Source organism: Bombus vosnesenskii, unplaced genomic scaffold (assembly GCF_011952255.1).
Source record: "Bombus vosnesenskii isolate JDL3184/JDL3185 unplaced genomic scaffold, Bvos_JDL3184-5_v1.1 scf7180000013302, whole genome shotgun sequence".
NCBI classification, from domain to species: Eukaryota; Metazoa; Arthropoda; class Insecta; order Hymenoptera; family Apidae; genus Bombus; species Bombus vosnesenskii.
Genome location: NW_022882951.1, coordinates 157,256 through 174,085, shown reverse-complemented (window position 1 = coordinate 174,085; position 16,830 = coordinate 157,256). Strand labels below are relative to the sequence as shown.

The following is a 16,830-nucleotide window of genomic DNA, read 5'->3' as shown; positions in this document are numbered from 1 at the left end:
TAATACGCGTATCGCTTATTGACGTTTTCATTATCGCATCTGCATCCGCACGATTAATTTATAAATAAATTATATTAAATAAGACACTGAATTACGCGATTTGCTTTCTTTATATCCTCCATAATATCTAGATCAAATCAACTAATATAGTATTCTAAAATAGTAAGTAGCCATTTTATTATATAATATTTTTGACGATACGATAAAGCAGCTATTACATTCGTATCTCGTTTATTAGTACGTGAAATATAGGATAGACCTTTCTTTTTTGTCGTAGAATTTAGACCGATAACATAATAGGATCACGTTAACTGATCGTGGATTTGGATGTGACCAATTACCGAAGGAAACAGCTCTAGGACCTAGGAACTAGGAAATTTTCAGTACATATGTATCTCTTAGTTTCAAAAAGTAGTGGGGATAGCAACAGCCAGTTAACAAAGCGGGGCCATGGTCAGTTAATGATACGCTACTGAATTTTTCAAACCAGTGTCGGAAGATCATCATAGATGGCAGGAATGCATGCTTAATTTTTCCAAACCTGGTCGGTATTATCATTGCAGATCATGTGATGTAATCCATTGCAATACGCCTGCGCGACCTTCATACAAGGTGACCGTTTCGAGGATTTGGACTCATGTCATTCGCCTGTGTGCAGTATACGAGTGCGAATCTGTGTGCCACCGGTATTCTTTCATGTGTCGTGAAAACCGGTCATTGTTCTCGCCAATCTTCCGAATCATCAATAAAAGTATTACGTTTGTAACGTATCCTTATCTGTGAGAGTACAACTTCAGAATTTAATTCAACATTTGTATATAACGTTGTGTAGTAACAATAGTAATTAATAGAATAAAGGGAATTTGATTCTCGTAAAAACGAGAGAAAGTTGAATTAAACCTATAGTGTTAGGGCACGAAATTGATCTTGTGTAACAAAAATAAGCAAATACAAATTATAAGTAAAATAGTATTGCATTTATAAACATTATATTGTAAGGAAAAAGAAAAATAAACAAAGAGAAATGTCAGCATCAGACATGGATCACGAAAAGAGGAAACAAATTTCTGTGCGCGGAATTGTTGATGTGGAGAATGTGGGAAATTTTAAGAAAACATTCAATAGGCATCTTCATTACACTTTGGTGAAAGATCGTAATGTGGCTACGAGTAGAGATTATTTCATGGCCTTGGCACACAGCGTCAAGGACAACTTGGTCTCTAGATGGATACGCACTCAACAATACTATTACGAGAAAGACCCAAAAGTATGCAAGTATACCATTGATCACTTAATTCTTCAAGTTATTAAACTTATTATGTATACTCCATAACCTTCATGCATGAAAATTATGATTATAATAAATTTGATTTCTTGTTTAACGATTGTCGGTAAGTATAATATCTAATATTTATTAAAACATTAATTTATTGCGTATTTTGATAATCGTTTTGATTGTGTGATATATACATGTAGAAATACATACATGTTAAACTTTTATTCCAATAAGCGAAGAGTTTTCTAATACAACTTTTAATATAAGAAAAATTTTAACATAAAGTTAAGTCGACAAACAACTACATTAGCATGTTATCAATACGATTCTTCTACGTTTCCCTTAAATTTAAATTTTTTAACGCAAGAAAAAACAGAATTAAATTGAAAATGGTTCAAAAAATACAACAGATTAACGATGCCTTTAAGTATGCATTTTCTATGACACAGCTACAGCTACGGGCATAGTCCGTAGTACGATGATCGGGCCAAATATAATATATAATATATAATAGCTTGTTTACGTTTTTGGCCCAAAATTCTCGAATGTAAATCGTAGATTAAGGGGTTGATCACATCGGTTAATAATTTCAAAGTAAAAACATATTAAAGATAATTTTGATTAGTTGGAACTGCAATTAGTTTGATAAGTAAACTATTTTGAAGTAAACATTAATATTAAGTAAAATTAGATCAAGATAAACAAATGTAAAACAATAATGTTTTTGTCTAATAGAAAATATACACTAATGTTAGGTATTTAAATTCTTAAGCAAAACAAAAGAAACGGTAAAATTTTTATGCATTTAGTAATGAAATAATCCGTCCACTTACGTATGAATACTATTTATACTTACATAAACAGATGCTATATTGAAATGAACCTTCGAAATGTAAGATGCAACACGTTGCAGTGTCTATTTTCAGTTTGACTTATAATCGCCTTACCCTGAGGTCTTAAGCCAAACAGTTTTCATTCTTTTCGAAGCAATGTCATGATGGCGATAAGACCGTCGTCAATCTCTGAAAACATTCCAACTATATCGATGGATTAATAATAATTGTTTACAAAGAATTGTTTGTAAAGTACATTATCATGTATATTGAACATTGAGCTATAATCAACTATTACTAGTCATACATTTTTCGTTTATATAAGCAAAATAATTATCCAGAGCGCACCCGTAAATTTTACTTAAAAAAATATTATGCATAGTTAGTAAGAATTATTGGCCAATTTTTACGATTGACTTTTACGACCACGAAACATAAATCTGATTAAATATAAATTTTCTTGGAAATATTTCTTTAGGTAATTGCGCCTTCCGTATATTTAGAATAGTTGTATATAAATCAAAGACATGCGTTGAAAATGCGAACATAAAGGAAAAGAGCAGTTGAGAAAGAAAGAGAAAGTATGTAAAGAGAATTAAAGGAAACAGGTAAAGGGATTACAGAAAAGAGATAATACAAAAGTAGAAAGTGGTGTTCACCCATAAAGCTGTAGGAATAGGTAGACAGGAATAAAACAAGCGTAGGTAGTATCTTTAGGTAAGGGCATTGCTATCGTTCTGCTCACATTAGTAACCATAATATAAATATTAGAATCTTGTGAAAATTGAGAATAAAAAAGCAAATCAGTATGTTAATAAAGTAATTACAAATTACTATATACATTCTATATTTATGTGTATATGATTAATTTGTAATGTAGTTTGTACATTTGTAACAGAAATAAAAAGAGAATAAGCATAAAATAAGTCGTCACAAGCAGGGTTTCCTTTGTGAGAACGTTAATCATAACAAATTACTGAAATTGGTTGGACAATACAGATCACGTGACACAACTATTAAAAGCCGAGAAGTCACGTTTAACACATTTACTACCGGATAGACTTTTGGATATGGTCCCGTTACATTATGCAAACGTTCTGAAAATGTATACTGTTTCTGTTGTTTAATCTTTTGACAGCTATTGTACAAGGATATATCGATTACGATATTGAGTTGTTGGTTTTAGGCAATAATGACAAGCTTCATTAAAAAAGGAAAATATTATATAATAATGCTTACATATTGTTGAAATAAAAAGTTGAAAAATTTGTTTCCAAGAAAAGATACAAAAATAAAAATATTGCAAACTTTTTGCAAAAGTAGTAACACTTTTGAGAAAAGGAAAGCATTATTTTCATTGTTCTGCGTATACGTATAAAAGAAATTAATACACATCTGTTTTCATTACCTTTTCCACTTTTTTATTTCCTATAATTTTTTTGTTTATACAAATAGTACAATTTTTTTCACGAGAAGAAATAATATCAAGTTTTATTAGAGGAGTATCTTCAGCCATCTCGGCTATAAATAAACGACCGTCGAACACGTGGAGGAACTAAACGAAATTTCGGAGTAATCGTTGAACGTAATAAAGATCAATTTTAACTGAGCGTTATCTTTCGTTTGCTCTCTCGTTTCAGACTGTCGTCTCGATTTATTTTTATTAGTTAGGCCATTCGCTGCGTAATACGAGATGTACACTATGATTTCATAACGGAAGCACAGAAGACACAATAGTACTGAATTTTATTTTTCTCCTTTACATCATAGAATCATAAGCTCAATGTTTCCTACGGTTCAATGTTCGTACGGAAATGTACAGTATACTTGTAATACTTGATATTTGTAAAACTTGATATTTTTCCTTTTATCTTTAAACAAATAATCTTTTATCGTTGAAAATACATAAATACACAATTGGTACCTTCTGAAATGTTCTAATTTATTTTCCGTATTATGTAACATATTTTTATCCTACTATTTTAGAGAGTTTACTACCTTTCCCTGGAATACTACATGGGAAGGACTCTTCAAAACACCATGATTAACTTAGGCATCCAAGGTGCTTGTGACGAAGCTATGTATCAGGTTTGTTTCAAATAAAATTTCTCAAATCATCTACCGATAATAAAAATCGTAAAAAAAGAAATTAAGAAAGGATTGTATTATAGATGGGCTTGGATATTGAAGAGCTCGAAGAACTTGAAGAAGATGCAGGTTTAGGAAATGGAGGTTTAGGAAGATTAGCGGCTTGCTTCTTGGATAGTATGGCTACCCTTGGCCTGGCTGCTTATGGTTACGGTATTCGATATGAATATGGTATATTTGCGCAGAAAATAAAAAATGGAGAACAGGTGGAGGAACCAGATGATTGGTTACGTTATGGAAATCCGTGGGAGAAGGCTAGGCCAGAATTCATGCTCCCTGTAAACTTCTATGGACAGGTGATTGATACTCCTGAAGGGAAGAAATGGGTTAATACTCAAGTTAGTATACATAAAATAAATCTGTACAGTTAATAAGTTAAAGTTATTGATAAAGGATTTACATACCTTGCTTTTGATCAGGTCGTATTTGCGATGCCATATGATAATCCGGTTCCTGGATACAAAAACAACTTTGTTAATACTCTTAGATTATGGTCTGCTAAGTCGCCAATAGAATTTAATTTGAAATTTTGTAAGCAAGTTTTTATTACCTATATCATTTTATATATCATCAATCAAAATAGATTATCGTAGAAGATCATCGTTTTTCTTTCAGTCAACGACGGTGATTATATCCAAGCTGTGTTTGACCGCACCTTGGCGGAGAACATCACTAGGGTGTTATATCCTAACGACAATTTCTTCGAGGGTAAAGAATTGCGATTGAAGCAAGAATACTTCATGGTAGCGGCTACTCTTCAAGATATCATACGAAGGTTGCTACATATTTATTTTGTTCACAAAGTTTCAAGATCCAAATGCGTTGTAGATATAATATTTCGTTGACAAATTACATTCTTACAATATATATTTCTAGGTATAAAGCCAGCAAATTTGGTTCAAAGGAACACCATAGAACAGATTTTGACTTATTCCCCGACAAAGTGGCCATTCAGTTGAACGATACTCATCCTTCTTTGGCTATTCCTGAACTTATGAGAATTCTTATCGACGTCGAAGGGCTTCCTTGGGAAAAAGCTTGGGACATAACAAAGAGAACATGCGCTTATACTAATCACACGGTTCTTCCAGAAGCTTTAGAGAGATGGCCCACAAGCCTGTTAGAAAGCATTCTTCCTAGACATTTACAAATCATTTATCATATTAATTTCCTCCATTTGCAAGAAGTTTCCGCTAAATATCCGGGAGACATGGATCGTCTTCGTCGTATGTCTTTGATCGAGGAGGAAGGTGAAAAGAGAGTTAACATGGCTCATCTTTCAATTGTGGGTAGTCACGCTATCAACGGTGTCGCAGCAATTCATTCGGAAATTTTGAAAAGTGGCGTGTGGGTGTTTTTAGAACTTAAAGTTTGTATTAATGATAACTTGTGTAATAAATGATAGTTTTATAGTTTCGATTTACTCAATATTTTAGGTTCAAAGACTTCTATGAAATGACGCCTGAGAAATTCCAGAATAAAACTAATGGTATTACACCACGAAGATGGCTCCTTTTGTGCAATCCAAATCTCTCAGATATAATCGAAGAAGTAAGTGTTATTAAAAAATTACTCATAAATTACGATCTTCGTTTTGATATAAAATTATTGTTCACTATCTTATAGAAAATTGGCAGCGACTGGACAGTACATTTAGAACAGCTCGCTCAGCTGAAACAATGGGCCAAGGATCCAGTTTTCCAGCGCAGCATTACGAAAGTGAAACAAGAAAATAAATTGAGATTAGCGCAAATGCTTGAGAAAGATTATGGAGTTAAAATAAATCCTGCTTCTATCTTTGATATTCAGGTAACTGTATTAAGTTGACGTAATTAAGTTTATATGCAAATAAATTATTTAATTTCTATATAATTATTTAATATGCGGTACCATAATATAGGTGAAGCGAATACATGAATACAAGAGGCAACTATTAAATTGTTTACACGTAATCACATTATACAACAGAATAAAAAAAAATCCAACCGCGCCATTCGTTCCTCGAACGGTGATGATTGGAGGAAAAGCTGCTCCCGGTTATCATTTAGCCAAAAAGATTATAAAGCTAATTTGCAGTGTAGGAAACGTTGTAAACAACGACCCTATTGTTGGAGATAAATTGAAATTTATTTTCTTAGAGAATTATCGAGTTACGTTAGCGGAGAAAATAATTCCAGCAGCAGATTTGAGTGAACAAATTTCTACTGCAGGTACTGAAGCTTCGGGTACCGGAAATATGAAGTTCATGGTAAGTATACTTTAATATGCAATTTATATATGCGATTTATAACAATAAATGAATATTCTGTTTTAAATTACTTTAGTTAAATGGAGCCTTGACAATTGGCACATTAGACGGTGCTAACGTAGAGATGGCTGAAGAAATGGGTACAGATAATATATTCATTTTCGGTATGACTGTTGATGAAGTCGAAGAGTTGAAGAAAAGGGGATACAATGCTTATGATTATTACAATAGAATCCCAGAACTAAAACAGTGTGTTGATCAGATCCAGGGTGGCTTCTTCAGCCCCAATAATCCAGACGAATTTAAAGATATTACCAATGTTTTATTAAACTGGGACAGATTTTATTTGTTTGCTGATTATGAGAGCTATATAAAGATGCAAGATCATGTCAGTAAAGTTTACCAGGTAAGTTCATACCGGAATCTTTTTCAGGATAATTTTTATATATTTTTTTAATTATTGTTTTATATATTTCCATTTTGTGTTTTAGGATGAAAGTAAGTGGGTAGAGATGGCGATCAATAATATAGCTTCTTCGGGAAAATTTTCATCGGATAGAACGATTGCCGAATATGCTCGTGAAATTTGGGGCGTTGAACCATCTTGGCAACGACTTCCTGCGCCTCATGAGCCGCGGGACATTTAAATTATAACTTTCCTAGATATTTTACGATGTTACTTCTTGCATACATTATTAACATTTTTTAATCCTTTTTCTTTTTAACAAATGGATAAAATTCTTCCACGAACGAGCGTGAGCAGTATCACTATTTATTACGTAAATTACGTTTTATTTGAAAACGTATGTAATATCTGAAATTTCTTAAAAAATTTTATTAGCTACTAATCATTGATCAACCATAACAAAGATATAAAAAAGAAATTTATCATGTCTTATATTCTAGACGAACACAAAATATTTTATGATATGTCTCTTGAACAAACACAACAGATACAATCTAGTCTACAAAAAAGATAATAGTGGCATCAGAAATGATTTTATTCATATTTTTCTACTTGTAAATAAAATACCTGCAACAAAGATAAAAGATAATAATGAATCTATCAACTGTTAAATAATTAAAAATTTTTAAGACAAGATGATAAGAAAAATATACATTATTTATTTAAAATTTTGATTCCTTTGTGATGTGATCTTATTATTAATATTTAATTATATGTTTACAACGTGCGAAAATTTACTAGTAATTACCGTTTTCTAATATTTTAAAATGCTCATTGTCAAGTTTTGAGAGAATTACTATATTTGAAAAGGGAAAGAAAAATAATTCTTCTCTATATATTTAACTCAATAAAGCGTGTGTTATAAAAATATTTGGGCCCACTTTTTATATCAAAACAATTGTTACATTACACTCTAAGAGAAAATAAATATTAAAGAAACTTAAATTTTTTGTATTGAAATCGATGAAGTATAAAGTGTTTTTTTAAATATGTGCCTTCAATCGAATCAAATATATTTGTAAATGCATCAGAAGTAAATAGAAGAAAGATATCGCGTGCACGAAAACGCAGCTTGAAATATGGCAATGTTCCAATAAATCATTTTTCGAACTTATTAAAGAGAGCATGTCTGTACATCAAACTGAAATTTTCGTGCAAACAAAAGAAAACGCTCTTCGTGAATTTTCGTTTGTCGATGAAGAAACAGTGCCGTTAGTGAGTATCGATCGGTAATAAAAAAATTGAGTCATAGATAACATAAATGTAGATTTTCCAATTTAAAATGTAGTTGCAAATATCTAACCTATTCTACATATTATATGTATTTACATTATTTAGTACCTTAAGTATGTGAACTTGATTATTACATTGATAACTAAATCTTCAGTCGAGTTAAATTTGCATTGCTTTAAGTAATATAATTAACTAATTATTCGATTAATATGTCAATGATCTTTATCAGTTTGATTTACTAGGTTAGAGGTATATAAATACATCATAATCATAATGAACACATATATATACGATAGTATAATGATATAACATTGTATATACATAATTCTGATACATATGACTTGACTACGGACATTTATGCATTTGTGACAAGTATAAATATACAAATATATACAAAAATATACATATGCATGAATGTAAAAATATATAAAACATCAAGACTAAAGTATATGTCACAATAAGCAGAGAATAAAACTGTTTTATTTAAGTTTCAATTCTTTATCTATACCTGTAATAATATGAATTCGCACAAATATCTGCAGTCTAATCATAATCTACTCTCTCTTTGGCAATTATATTTAGCACTAAAGAATTATAAGACGAGATTTTCAACCGAAAAATTCTATAAAATTGATCAATAACTGATGAATGTATACATAATACTATTAATACTGCATATTTATAGTATGGTTAGTCTTGAATAAACTACATATATATACAGTACATACATATGTATGTATAGTACATATACACAAGTTTGAATCAAACATCTACGTAAATTTTTACTCAATATTTTCTGTCTTAGCTTTTAATTAAAACGCTAGTTTTGTTTCAGAAAAAATACATTTAAAAGTTATGCTGTAAATTTACAATGAATTGCATTTATACTAAAATCATGAAACGAAAATATCTTCAGATTAGGTATTAAGAAATTTCAAAAAAGCGTTTCTTTAATCTTATCTTTTTTCTTGTTTAGATTCAAGTAGTTGTGAATGATTATCTTGTACTAAGAAAATGAAGATGAAAACTTGCACATGTAATAAAATGATTCTCATGGCGACTAATGTCGAAGATTCGTATTCGGATTCCGAATAGTTTATATATATTGTGCTTATGTATAGTTTCCCAACATTTATCCCATCCCATTCTTTTTTAAATTTTCCGCTTGTATCTTTATTTTCAAACTACATGTCCTTAATAAACGAAGATTATTTTATTAACTACGATATTTTATCTTGGAATATCCAGCATATATAGTGTTCTAGTATGAAATCAAATGATACCGGAGAACTAAGTTACGTTCTCTCCATATTTCCTATTTTTATTATAACCTTTTAATAAAGTTTAAAACGATTTGTGAATATATAACATTTTTGTCTTGTTTATACTACAGAACATTCTAACAAAGACTAGTAAAGAATTGAAGCGTTCTATATAATAACTTAATAAGTTATATAATATAAGTTATATAAGTTATATAGAAGTTATTATATAGTTAAACTTATCAAATTTAAAGCGCAAAGGTATTTCGAAATACAAAACATATTCGTGTCATATTTTGATAATTATACATAAGCGTAGATTAATTTAATTTGCATTAAAAGTTTGTCTTATATACAAGATATCTCGAAAATATAATTTATAGTAATAAAGTATTAATATAAATACTTTTTTGTGTAATATATATTTCTTTAACTATAAATGTATGCACGCACTCTATTCCAGAATGCTTCAAAACCAGTTCCATTGCAACCTTTGAAACCAACATCAGCTGTAGTGGTTACAGGCTATGTTCCTCCCAATGCTTTGAGGTGATATCTTATCGTAAGAAAAATCTCATAACCAAAATTTTTTTAATTTTAAAAGTCATTAAAATAAACAGTAAAATTTTAAACAGGAAAATTACAATCATAAAGTTGTAAAATCACAATTGTAATATTCGTTAAAACACAATTGCCACAGATTTTCAGTGAACTTATTATGCAAAACTACCGGAAATATCGCATTACATTTCAACGCACGATTAGACAGGGGTTATGTGGTTCGAAATTCGAAATTTAGGGGATGTTGGGAAGAGGAGGAAACCTGTTCTCCTGCAGGGCATACCGCCTTCCGCCGGAACTCCTATGTTCATATTTTGATATTTTGTACTGCCAATGAATATCAAGTGAGAAATGAGAGTTATTTAACATAACTATCAATTTTATAGTACTTATATTTATTCGAAATTAATTTTCCTTTTACTAGATTGCTGTCAATGCAGAACATTTTTGCGCATTTGCGTATAGAACGCCTCTTGAAGATGTAATGTATCTTGAAATAAATGGATCATTGGAAGACACTCGGTTTAGGCAATTTGAATTGTTCGTTTATCCTGATCCAAAGTTATGCAGGCCAAGTAACGTTTTAAGTTTAAAAATTGATCGACCACTGGTCGAATTTCTTGTAAGTCTTTTTTAAATTACTAACTTGTTTTTTTTTTACTAGTTGAAATATCAATTATTATTAAATATTCTGTATGTAGGATATTCCAATTACGGTAGATATAGAAAATGAATTTAAAACCGGAACTAGGCTTTTCATTGCTGGAAGACTGAAACTTCTGCCTCATTCGTGAGTGTTGATGATCTTTCGAGAAATAAATAAATTTGCAAAGAAGAGGAAAGAAAGAATAAAGAATAATTTGTTTCTATATTTGCTAACAGATTTTATGTAAATTTACAAAAGGGAAAAGCAGTTTATCCACATCCGACAATTGCGTTGCATTTAAATCCACGTTTTTTATATGGCAGTAGCGCACCCTATGTCGTTATGAACTGTTGGTCAAATGGATCTTGGGGACGCGAAGAAAGGCATTCAGGTCATCTATCCTGGATGCCTGGTCGTGATTTTCTTCTAACGTAGGTTTTTCCATCTTTAAAAAATACAAAATACGATATGCATGAAACTTTAACTAACTAGGTCAAGTTTAATTGAAGATATTGTTATAAATAACTACTAATTACTTTTTAAAAATTCGAGTAACTTGTTGACTTTCTGACTGCAATTTTTTATGATTTTCCTTTTATAGAATTCGGTGCGAAATCGAAGCATATACAATATGGTTAGGCGAAAAAATGATTGGTGAATTCAAACATAGATTACAACCAACTATCATCGATACTCTTAAAATATCCGGAGACGTCGTACTTCATGATCTAGCCATGATCTATTCAAATTAAGCTCTATTACTTGTTATTCATTTTAATAAAATGGCATTTACCTTTTAACTTACCCTTCTCATATAAAACTAAATATCATTTGTCCTGCATTTCACAAAGACATAAAAATGTTCTCATTTTTAAGTAATGTAATATCAATAACTTATTGTTGGTAATATTTATGTAATGAAAGAAATAATATTGATAATAAAAATTTATCATTAATGCATTAATATTTTTAATATCTTCAGTTGCATAAATATATAATTTAAAATAATATAATAATAAAATTTTATTTATTCTTTATCTGAGAAGTAGATCTCTAGAGCATAAAATTATTTAAAATTATTTAAATACCTGCACATCAAAAGTATCTAATAAAGCAACGTTCTTTTTATTAGTTTTTTATTTTTTATTGCTTTGTTACCGAATTAAAATATATCAAATACTCATTAACTGAAATTATTGTAATTCAGGAACTTTTAATTTTAATTTCAATTTTAATTATGATTTTAATTTTTTATTACCTATTTCTTCATGATATATTTCACACCTTTATTATTATCAAGGAAATGAGAGTGCTCATGTTTATGCTTTCGGTTGTTTCTAGACCAGTGCTGCCCATAGCGGATAAATGCTGAAGGTATTCCACGCTAGCATATACAAAAACCTATTTAGTTCCATCACAAACGACAAAAAGAAAAATTAATTGTTTATTATATTTGTTCTTACTGAAGAAGAGAAAATCTTTCAAACGATAAAGAATCAGTCGAATGACCCAATAATTCTAATATACTCTTTATTTACGATAACTTTTTAGATTTAACATTAAATTTATTTTTCTCTCGATAATGTTTTTGTTATAATAATATATAAATTTCATTTTAACAGTAATTTCAATAGTTGATTTCAATAGTTGGCTGCAAATAATATTTTTATATCATTTCTATATTAATAAAACGAAATTCAGATTTCATTATAACGAGAACATTATCGCAAGGAAAGTAGATTTGTGTATAAAAGATATATTAAAATTATTGCGTCATTCCACTGATCCACCATCGTTCGAAAGGAAAGATCTTTTTGCTTCTCTAAAAAGATTATAATAAACAATTAATTTCTCTTTCTGAAACAACTAAGTTTAATTATTGTGTAATTTTATTATTTTGAAACATTTGATGATTTTAAAATATAATATTATTTATACTTGTCTATTTCGGATAGAAGTTCGGATAGGCTCTTGTAAATAGGTTCTTGTATATGCTATCATGGAACATCTTCAACATTTAGCTACGTGGTGCAGCACCTATACTGTGAGACAAATAGAACAATGCACGTGGCATTTTGATTTCCTCTCTGTTATCATATATTCTCATCGGACATATTTTTTGACTGGAGCGTCTATATAGTTTAGGAAGAGTGAATGTGTGTGGAGACATGGTACAAAAACGGAAACTTTACAGCAGTTTCAGATTTTCGGTTGTTATGTGAATGGGTTAGTTTTAAAGCAGATATTAATATTATTTAAGGTTATTACACAAATATATAGGTATGTTAATAGACGTGTAATAAAATATGTTTTGAGATATTTAGAAAATTAATAAAATGAGAAGAGATAAAAATATTTTTAACAACATATGATTTATTCTTCGTGCTAATTGAGATTAGTTTATTTATTTATTATACTTTCCAGAATTTGTTTTCCTCTAGCTTTTATTGATATTAATTAAAATATAAATATAAATGGAAAGATTCATTGTTATATTATTATCATAACCGGTTTGAAAAAATCATGTTCTTTTATAAAAAGTTGTATTAGTAAACAATGTTTCTATTTTTTCATGATTTTTATATAATTCTTGTCTCTCTTTCAGCTTTTGAAGTACTTATTAAAAGCTGTTGGAACATGTCTGTATATCTACCAAAAGAATCATTATACACCCCACGTAGAGTGCAAAAATGTTTATTTGGATCAGGTGAAAGTTCAAAGAAAAAGAAGATCTGTAGAATTCAAAGAGATTTGAACTATTCAAACAGTTCATCTGGAGAAGAGTCAGATTTGGGGCCTATGAATGTTATGGAGCATTCTCCACAAAAGGGAATATTACTAGATTCACCAAAATTTCTGTCTAACTCTCCATTCAACAATTCTAATAAGCAGACACCGAATCAGACAATACTCGATACATCAGAAAGACAATTTGGCATAGAGCTGCAGAATAGTATAATAGAAACACCACATAAGTCTAGAAGTCCAAAAAACAAATTAATAACATCATTAAATTTAGATAGTAAAATATCCTTACCAAGAGTTCATAGGCGTAAATCACTTAATATTCTTGGTATCATTGAAAATTCACCTGAGAAAAAAGAAAATAACTTAAAGAGACATGCATTTGAAGAATTAGAAAATACAGTTACAAAATTGCTAAAAACTGATGAAAATTATTTAATACCAAAAGCTAGAGCAGCTTTATTTCAAGATAGAGATTATAAATCAAAACTGAAGAATATAACACTCAGTACTAGAAATTTTTATAGTAATTCTGAGACCAAACGTGACTGTAAAATCATCTCTGAATTAGCAGAACAAAAACGACGAGTGAGTTTTATAAAACATGCATCCAACTATAAAAGATCTATGAAAAAACATACAATAGCAGGAATTAATGCTGGTGTGTCACATGGTATTAAGAAACCAAAACTGAAAACACATTTAGATATAAAACATAATAATAGTACAGGGATGATTAATGTACAATATACGAATATACAAGAACATTTTTCAAAAAAAGAAGAGCAAAGAACAGAGTTAGTAAGCTCATCGCCAGAAGAAATTTTATCACCAGAAATTGATCTTAATAAACGCTTTTTCAAGATTAAAAGGTCGTCAAAGAGAAATTCTTCAGCTATAGTAACTATAAATAATAATGTAAAATTAAAGATTCAATCAGATGGTAAAATGGCACTAAATCGAAAGAGTAGTAAACAGGCTTATAGACAACTGAAACATGTAGATACTTCTTTTGATGCAACTGATTTGTCAGTAGATGAACCAGAATTGGAAACTGCCATAGAGAAAGAAAAAGTAAGTAATATATTAAAAATTTTGGAGAATGATTGGGCTAATGATGATTATGATACTATGGAAGTACTAATTAATGAGAGGCATGAGCATATTTCACCATTAAAGCCAGTAGCAGTATTGAATGACGTTACTATGTCACCAGCAAGTGAACTTAGTACTATGACTTCAACTATGAATATTAAGGACATTAGTACACCAACAGTTCACAAAAATATTTCTTTGGACAATAATGAAGTTACATCAGAAGAGAAATATTATCCATTATTTAATAAAGCTTACTCGCACAATAAAATTTTGAGGTAAGTAAAATATTTAAAATACGGATTAATTTCTGAATCACCTTTCATAATATTATGGATCTTTTAGTGGAAATAATAAAAAATCCACATTTAATGCAAAAGAAACTACAAATTGGCAATTGTCTATGAAACTAAATGGTGATGACAATCAATATCAATTGGATGCAGGGCAAAAGAATTTTGGAGCAACACAATGTGCTGAATGCGGTATTGTATATCAAATTGGGGATCCAGAAGATGAAAATGCTCATTTAAATTATCATAATAATAAAAAAAGTTTAAAATTTTCCGTACGTATAAATTACATGCATGTAGTTTGTGTAAATAATGTATTTGACATTCCACCTAAGAAATTATTTTTAGGGTTGGAAAACAGAACGTGTAATTATGGAGGATCCATTTACATTAAGTCGAGTAATCTTGGTAGAACCAAGTGATTCGAAAATATGTTGGAAGAAAGTAAAAGAAGTTTTAGAATATGTTGACAGAGATTTAGGATTAGCTTGCACAAAATTACCGGATTACGAGGAGAAAAAAGTAATGTCGAAAAATATATCAGAAAGCAATTTCCTTGTACTATAAATTTGATTTTGTTCTGATACAATTTATTCTTTAGGTGTATTTATACATTAGGGACAAAGCTATTATAGGAGTATTAGTCGCGGAACATATAACGACTGCACATCGCATGATCCCTGAATTACTAGAATTGGACTGCTGTACAGCAGAAAGTAGCCCTGCAAAATGTGGTATCAGTGTTGTATGGACGGATTTAAATCATCGTAGACAGGGGATAGCCACAAAATTGATAGATATATTAAGGTAAATATTTTTATTTTTATAAATAATTTCGAAAATATTTGCATAATTAATCAATATATTTAATATAAACTATTTCAGAGCTCATTTTTATTTTGGTTATGTAATGCCTATAGATGACATAGCGTTTTCAATTCCAACTCCGAGCGGAAAAATATTTGCTGAAAAATATACCAAAACACGGAATTTCAAAGTGTATAGTTAAATGTTATTTTTGATAAAAAAAAAGTCTATCAAAATTTATGGTAATAGTACTATTTATCATTCATCTGTTACTAAGTCTATGTACAAATAATAATGTTGTCACACAACTTATTATACTGATAGGTATTTACAGAGAACTTATTTATTTTTTTATTATTTTAATTATTCTTCGTTCAGTAAATGAATAATTGCAAAATTCCTGTCACTTTTGTTTTTAAATCTTTCTGTTAACAAAATTGCTTTTTATGTTGATTATTTCTGAACGAAGTTTTTAAATATTTTGATATTGCTATTCTAGAATTGCTACTAGTGTGTTTGAATTGATTACCACTCTGTTACTGTGAAAATTCAAATATGCATGTATATGCAAATATTAAATAATAATTCTTTTATTCAAATCGTAATATTTCTGGACCAAGTATACAAATTTTTAAATATTTTAATATTGCTATTCTAGAATTGCCATTAGTGTGCTTGAATTGATTACTACTCTGTTACTGTGAAAATTAAAATATGCATGTATGTGCAAATAAATATTAGGTAACAATTCTTTTATTTAAATACGTAATTTTCTGTGTAACATGACAAACAGAAAAATAAGTTCATAAATTTTTATGTTTTACATCTAACCTCTATAATAACTTTATTAAAGTAACAGTTCTTACTTCCAGTACCACTTCCACGTTTGTAAAAAGAAAAGAATAAAATATAACATATCAATATTTCATACATATAACATTATTGTCATATATAATATAATAATAATCTTGTATGTAATTTATATTTTTATTTAGTTTATATCCAAAATATAAACAATTAATACACTTCTGCAAAATAGCCGCATGTTATAAAAGTGTCCTTAATTTCGAAATAATTATCGATTTAATACATTTACATTCAATAAAAAAAATTTATATCATTCTGTATTCGTTTTTGTTAAATATATATACTTATTATTATATTAATACACTTTTTCAATACGATAACGCATGTTATAAAAGTGTCCTTAAATTACC

The 16,830-nt window shown here is 29.3% G+C and overlaps 3 protein-coding genes and 1 long non-coding RNA gene across 9 annotated transcripts; 3 read left to right on the top strand and 1 right to left on the bottom strand.

The window, feature by feature from the left end:
* Positions 1-635: 635 nt before the first annotated feature.
* LOC117234120 (glycogen phosphorylase) lies at positions 636-7,571 on the top strand. Of its 2 annotated transcripts, none has more exons than XM_033495035.1 (11): positions 636-1,267; positions 4,096-4,197; positions 4,281-4,595; positions 4,677-4,788; positions 4,873-5,032; positions 5,134-5,604; positions 5,694-5,808; positions 5,884-6,066; positions 6,158-6,505; positions 6,582-6,911; positions 6,997-7,571. In XM_033495035.1, exons 1-11 carry the CDS (start codon positions 1,025-1,027, stop codon positions 7,150-7,152), a joined length of 2,535 nt encoding a protein of 844 aa, XP_033350926.1. In that variant the 5' UTR covers positions 636-1,024; the 3' UTR covers positions 7,153-7,571. The 2 variants fall into 2 exon arrangements, with proteins under 2 accessions (XP_033350926.1, XP_033350927.1); XM_033495036.1 differs by lacking the exon at positions 636-1,267 and adding an exon at positions 3,878-3,925.
* A 50-nt stretch (positions 7,572-7,621) lies between these two features.
* On the top strand, positions 7,622-11,474 carry LOC117234124 (galectin-6-like). The gene is made up of 7 exons (XM_033495050.1): positions 7,622-8,186; positions 9,930-10,015; positions 10,167-10,371; positions 10,452-10,649; positions 10,729-10,817; positions 10,910-11,104; positions 11,275-11,474. Exons 1-7 carry the CDS (start codon positions 8,097-8,099, stop codon positions 11,423-11,425), a joined length of 1,014 nt encoding a protein of 337 aa, XP_033350941.1. The 5' UTR covers positions 7,622-8,096; the 3' UTR covers positions 11,426-11,474.
* Positions 10,877-12,682, bottom strand: LOC117234125. 3 transcript variants are annotated; one of them, XR_004493477.1, is made up of 3 exons: positions 12,612-12,682; positions 11,932-12,057; positions 10,877-11,118 (listed from the first exon to the last, which is right to left on the bottom strand). It is a non-coding gene; the product is annotated as an uncharacterized LOC117234125 (long non-coding RNA). The 3 variants fall into 3 exon arrangements; XR_004493476.1 differs by having other exon boundaries at positions 11,932-12,633; XR_004493478.1 differs by lacking the exons at positions 11,932-12,057; positions 12,612-12,682 and adding an exon at positions 11,210-11,346.
* A 148-nt stretch (positions 12,683-12,830) lies between these two features.
* LOC117234121 (N-acetyltransferase ESCO2) lies at positions 12,831-15,934 on the top strand. 3 transcript variants are annotated; one of them, XM_033495037.1, is made up of 6 exons: positions 12,831-12,899; positions 13,279-14,791; positions 14,859-15,081; positions 15,155-15,328; positions 15,408-15,613; positions 15,692-15,934. In XM_033495037.1, exons 1-6 carry the CDS (start codon positions 12,896-12,898, stop codon positions 15,813-15,815), a joined length of 2,244 nt encoding a protein of 747 aa, XP_033350928.1. In that variant the 5' UTR covers positions 12,831-12,895; the 3' UTR covers positions 15,816-15,934. The 3 variants fall into 3 exon arrangements, with proteins under 3 accessions (XP_033350928.1, XP_033350931.1, XP_033350930.1); XM_033495040.1 differs by having other exon boundaries at positions 12,831-12,953; XM_033495039.1 differs by lacking the exon at positions 12,831-12,899 and adding an exon at positions 12,984-13,067.
* Positions 15,935-16,830: the final 896 nt, after the last annotated feature.

What these genes read in the sequence shown, in the direction of transcription:
- LOC117234120 (XM_033495035.1), top strand. Translation starts at nt 1,025, where the DNA reads ATGTCAGCATCAGACATGGATCACGAAAAGAGGAAACAAATTTCTGTG. An exon ending in GTGACGAAGCTATGTATCAG is followed by an intron (nt 4,198 to 4,280) that starts GTTTGTTTCAAA and finishes ATTGTATTATAG; the next exon opens with ATGGGCTTGGATATTGAAGA. An exon ending in AGAAATGGGTTAATACTCAA is followed by an intron (nt 4,596 to 4,676) that starts GTTAGTATACAT and finishes GCTTTTGATCAG; the next exon opens with GTCGTATTTGCGATGCCATA.
- LOC117234124 (XM_033495050.1), top strand. Translation starts at nt 8,097, where the DNA reads ATGTCTGTACATCAAACTGAAATTTTCGTGCAAACAAAAGAAAACGCT. An exon ending in CTGAAACTTCTGCCTCATTC is followed by an intron (nt 10,818 to 10,909) that starts GTGAGTGTTGAT and finishes ATTTGCTAACAG; the next exon opens with ATTTTATGTAAATTTACAAA. An exon ending in GGTCGTGATTTTCTTCTAAC is followed by an intron (nt 11,105 to 11,274) that starts GTAGGTTTTTCC and finishes TTCCTTTTATAG; the next exon opens with AATTCGGTGCGAAATCGAAG.
- LOC117234121 (XM_033495037.1), top strand. An exon ending in AAAAAAGTTTAAAATTTTCC is followed by an intron (nt 15,082 to 15,154) that starts GTACGTATAAAT and finishes AATTATTTTTAG; the next exon opens with GGTTGGAAAACAGAACGTGT. An exon ending in AAATTGATAGATATATTAAG is followed by an intron (nt 15,614 to 15,691) that starts GTAAATATTTTT and finishes AAACTATTTCAG; the next exon opens with AGCTCATTTTTATTTTGGTT.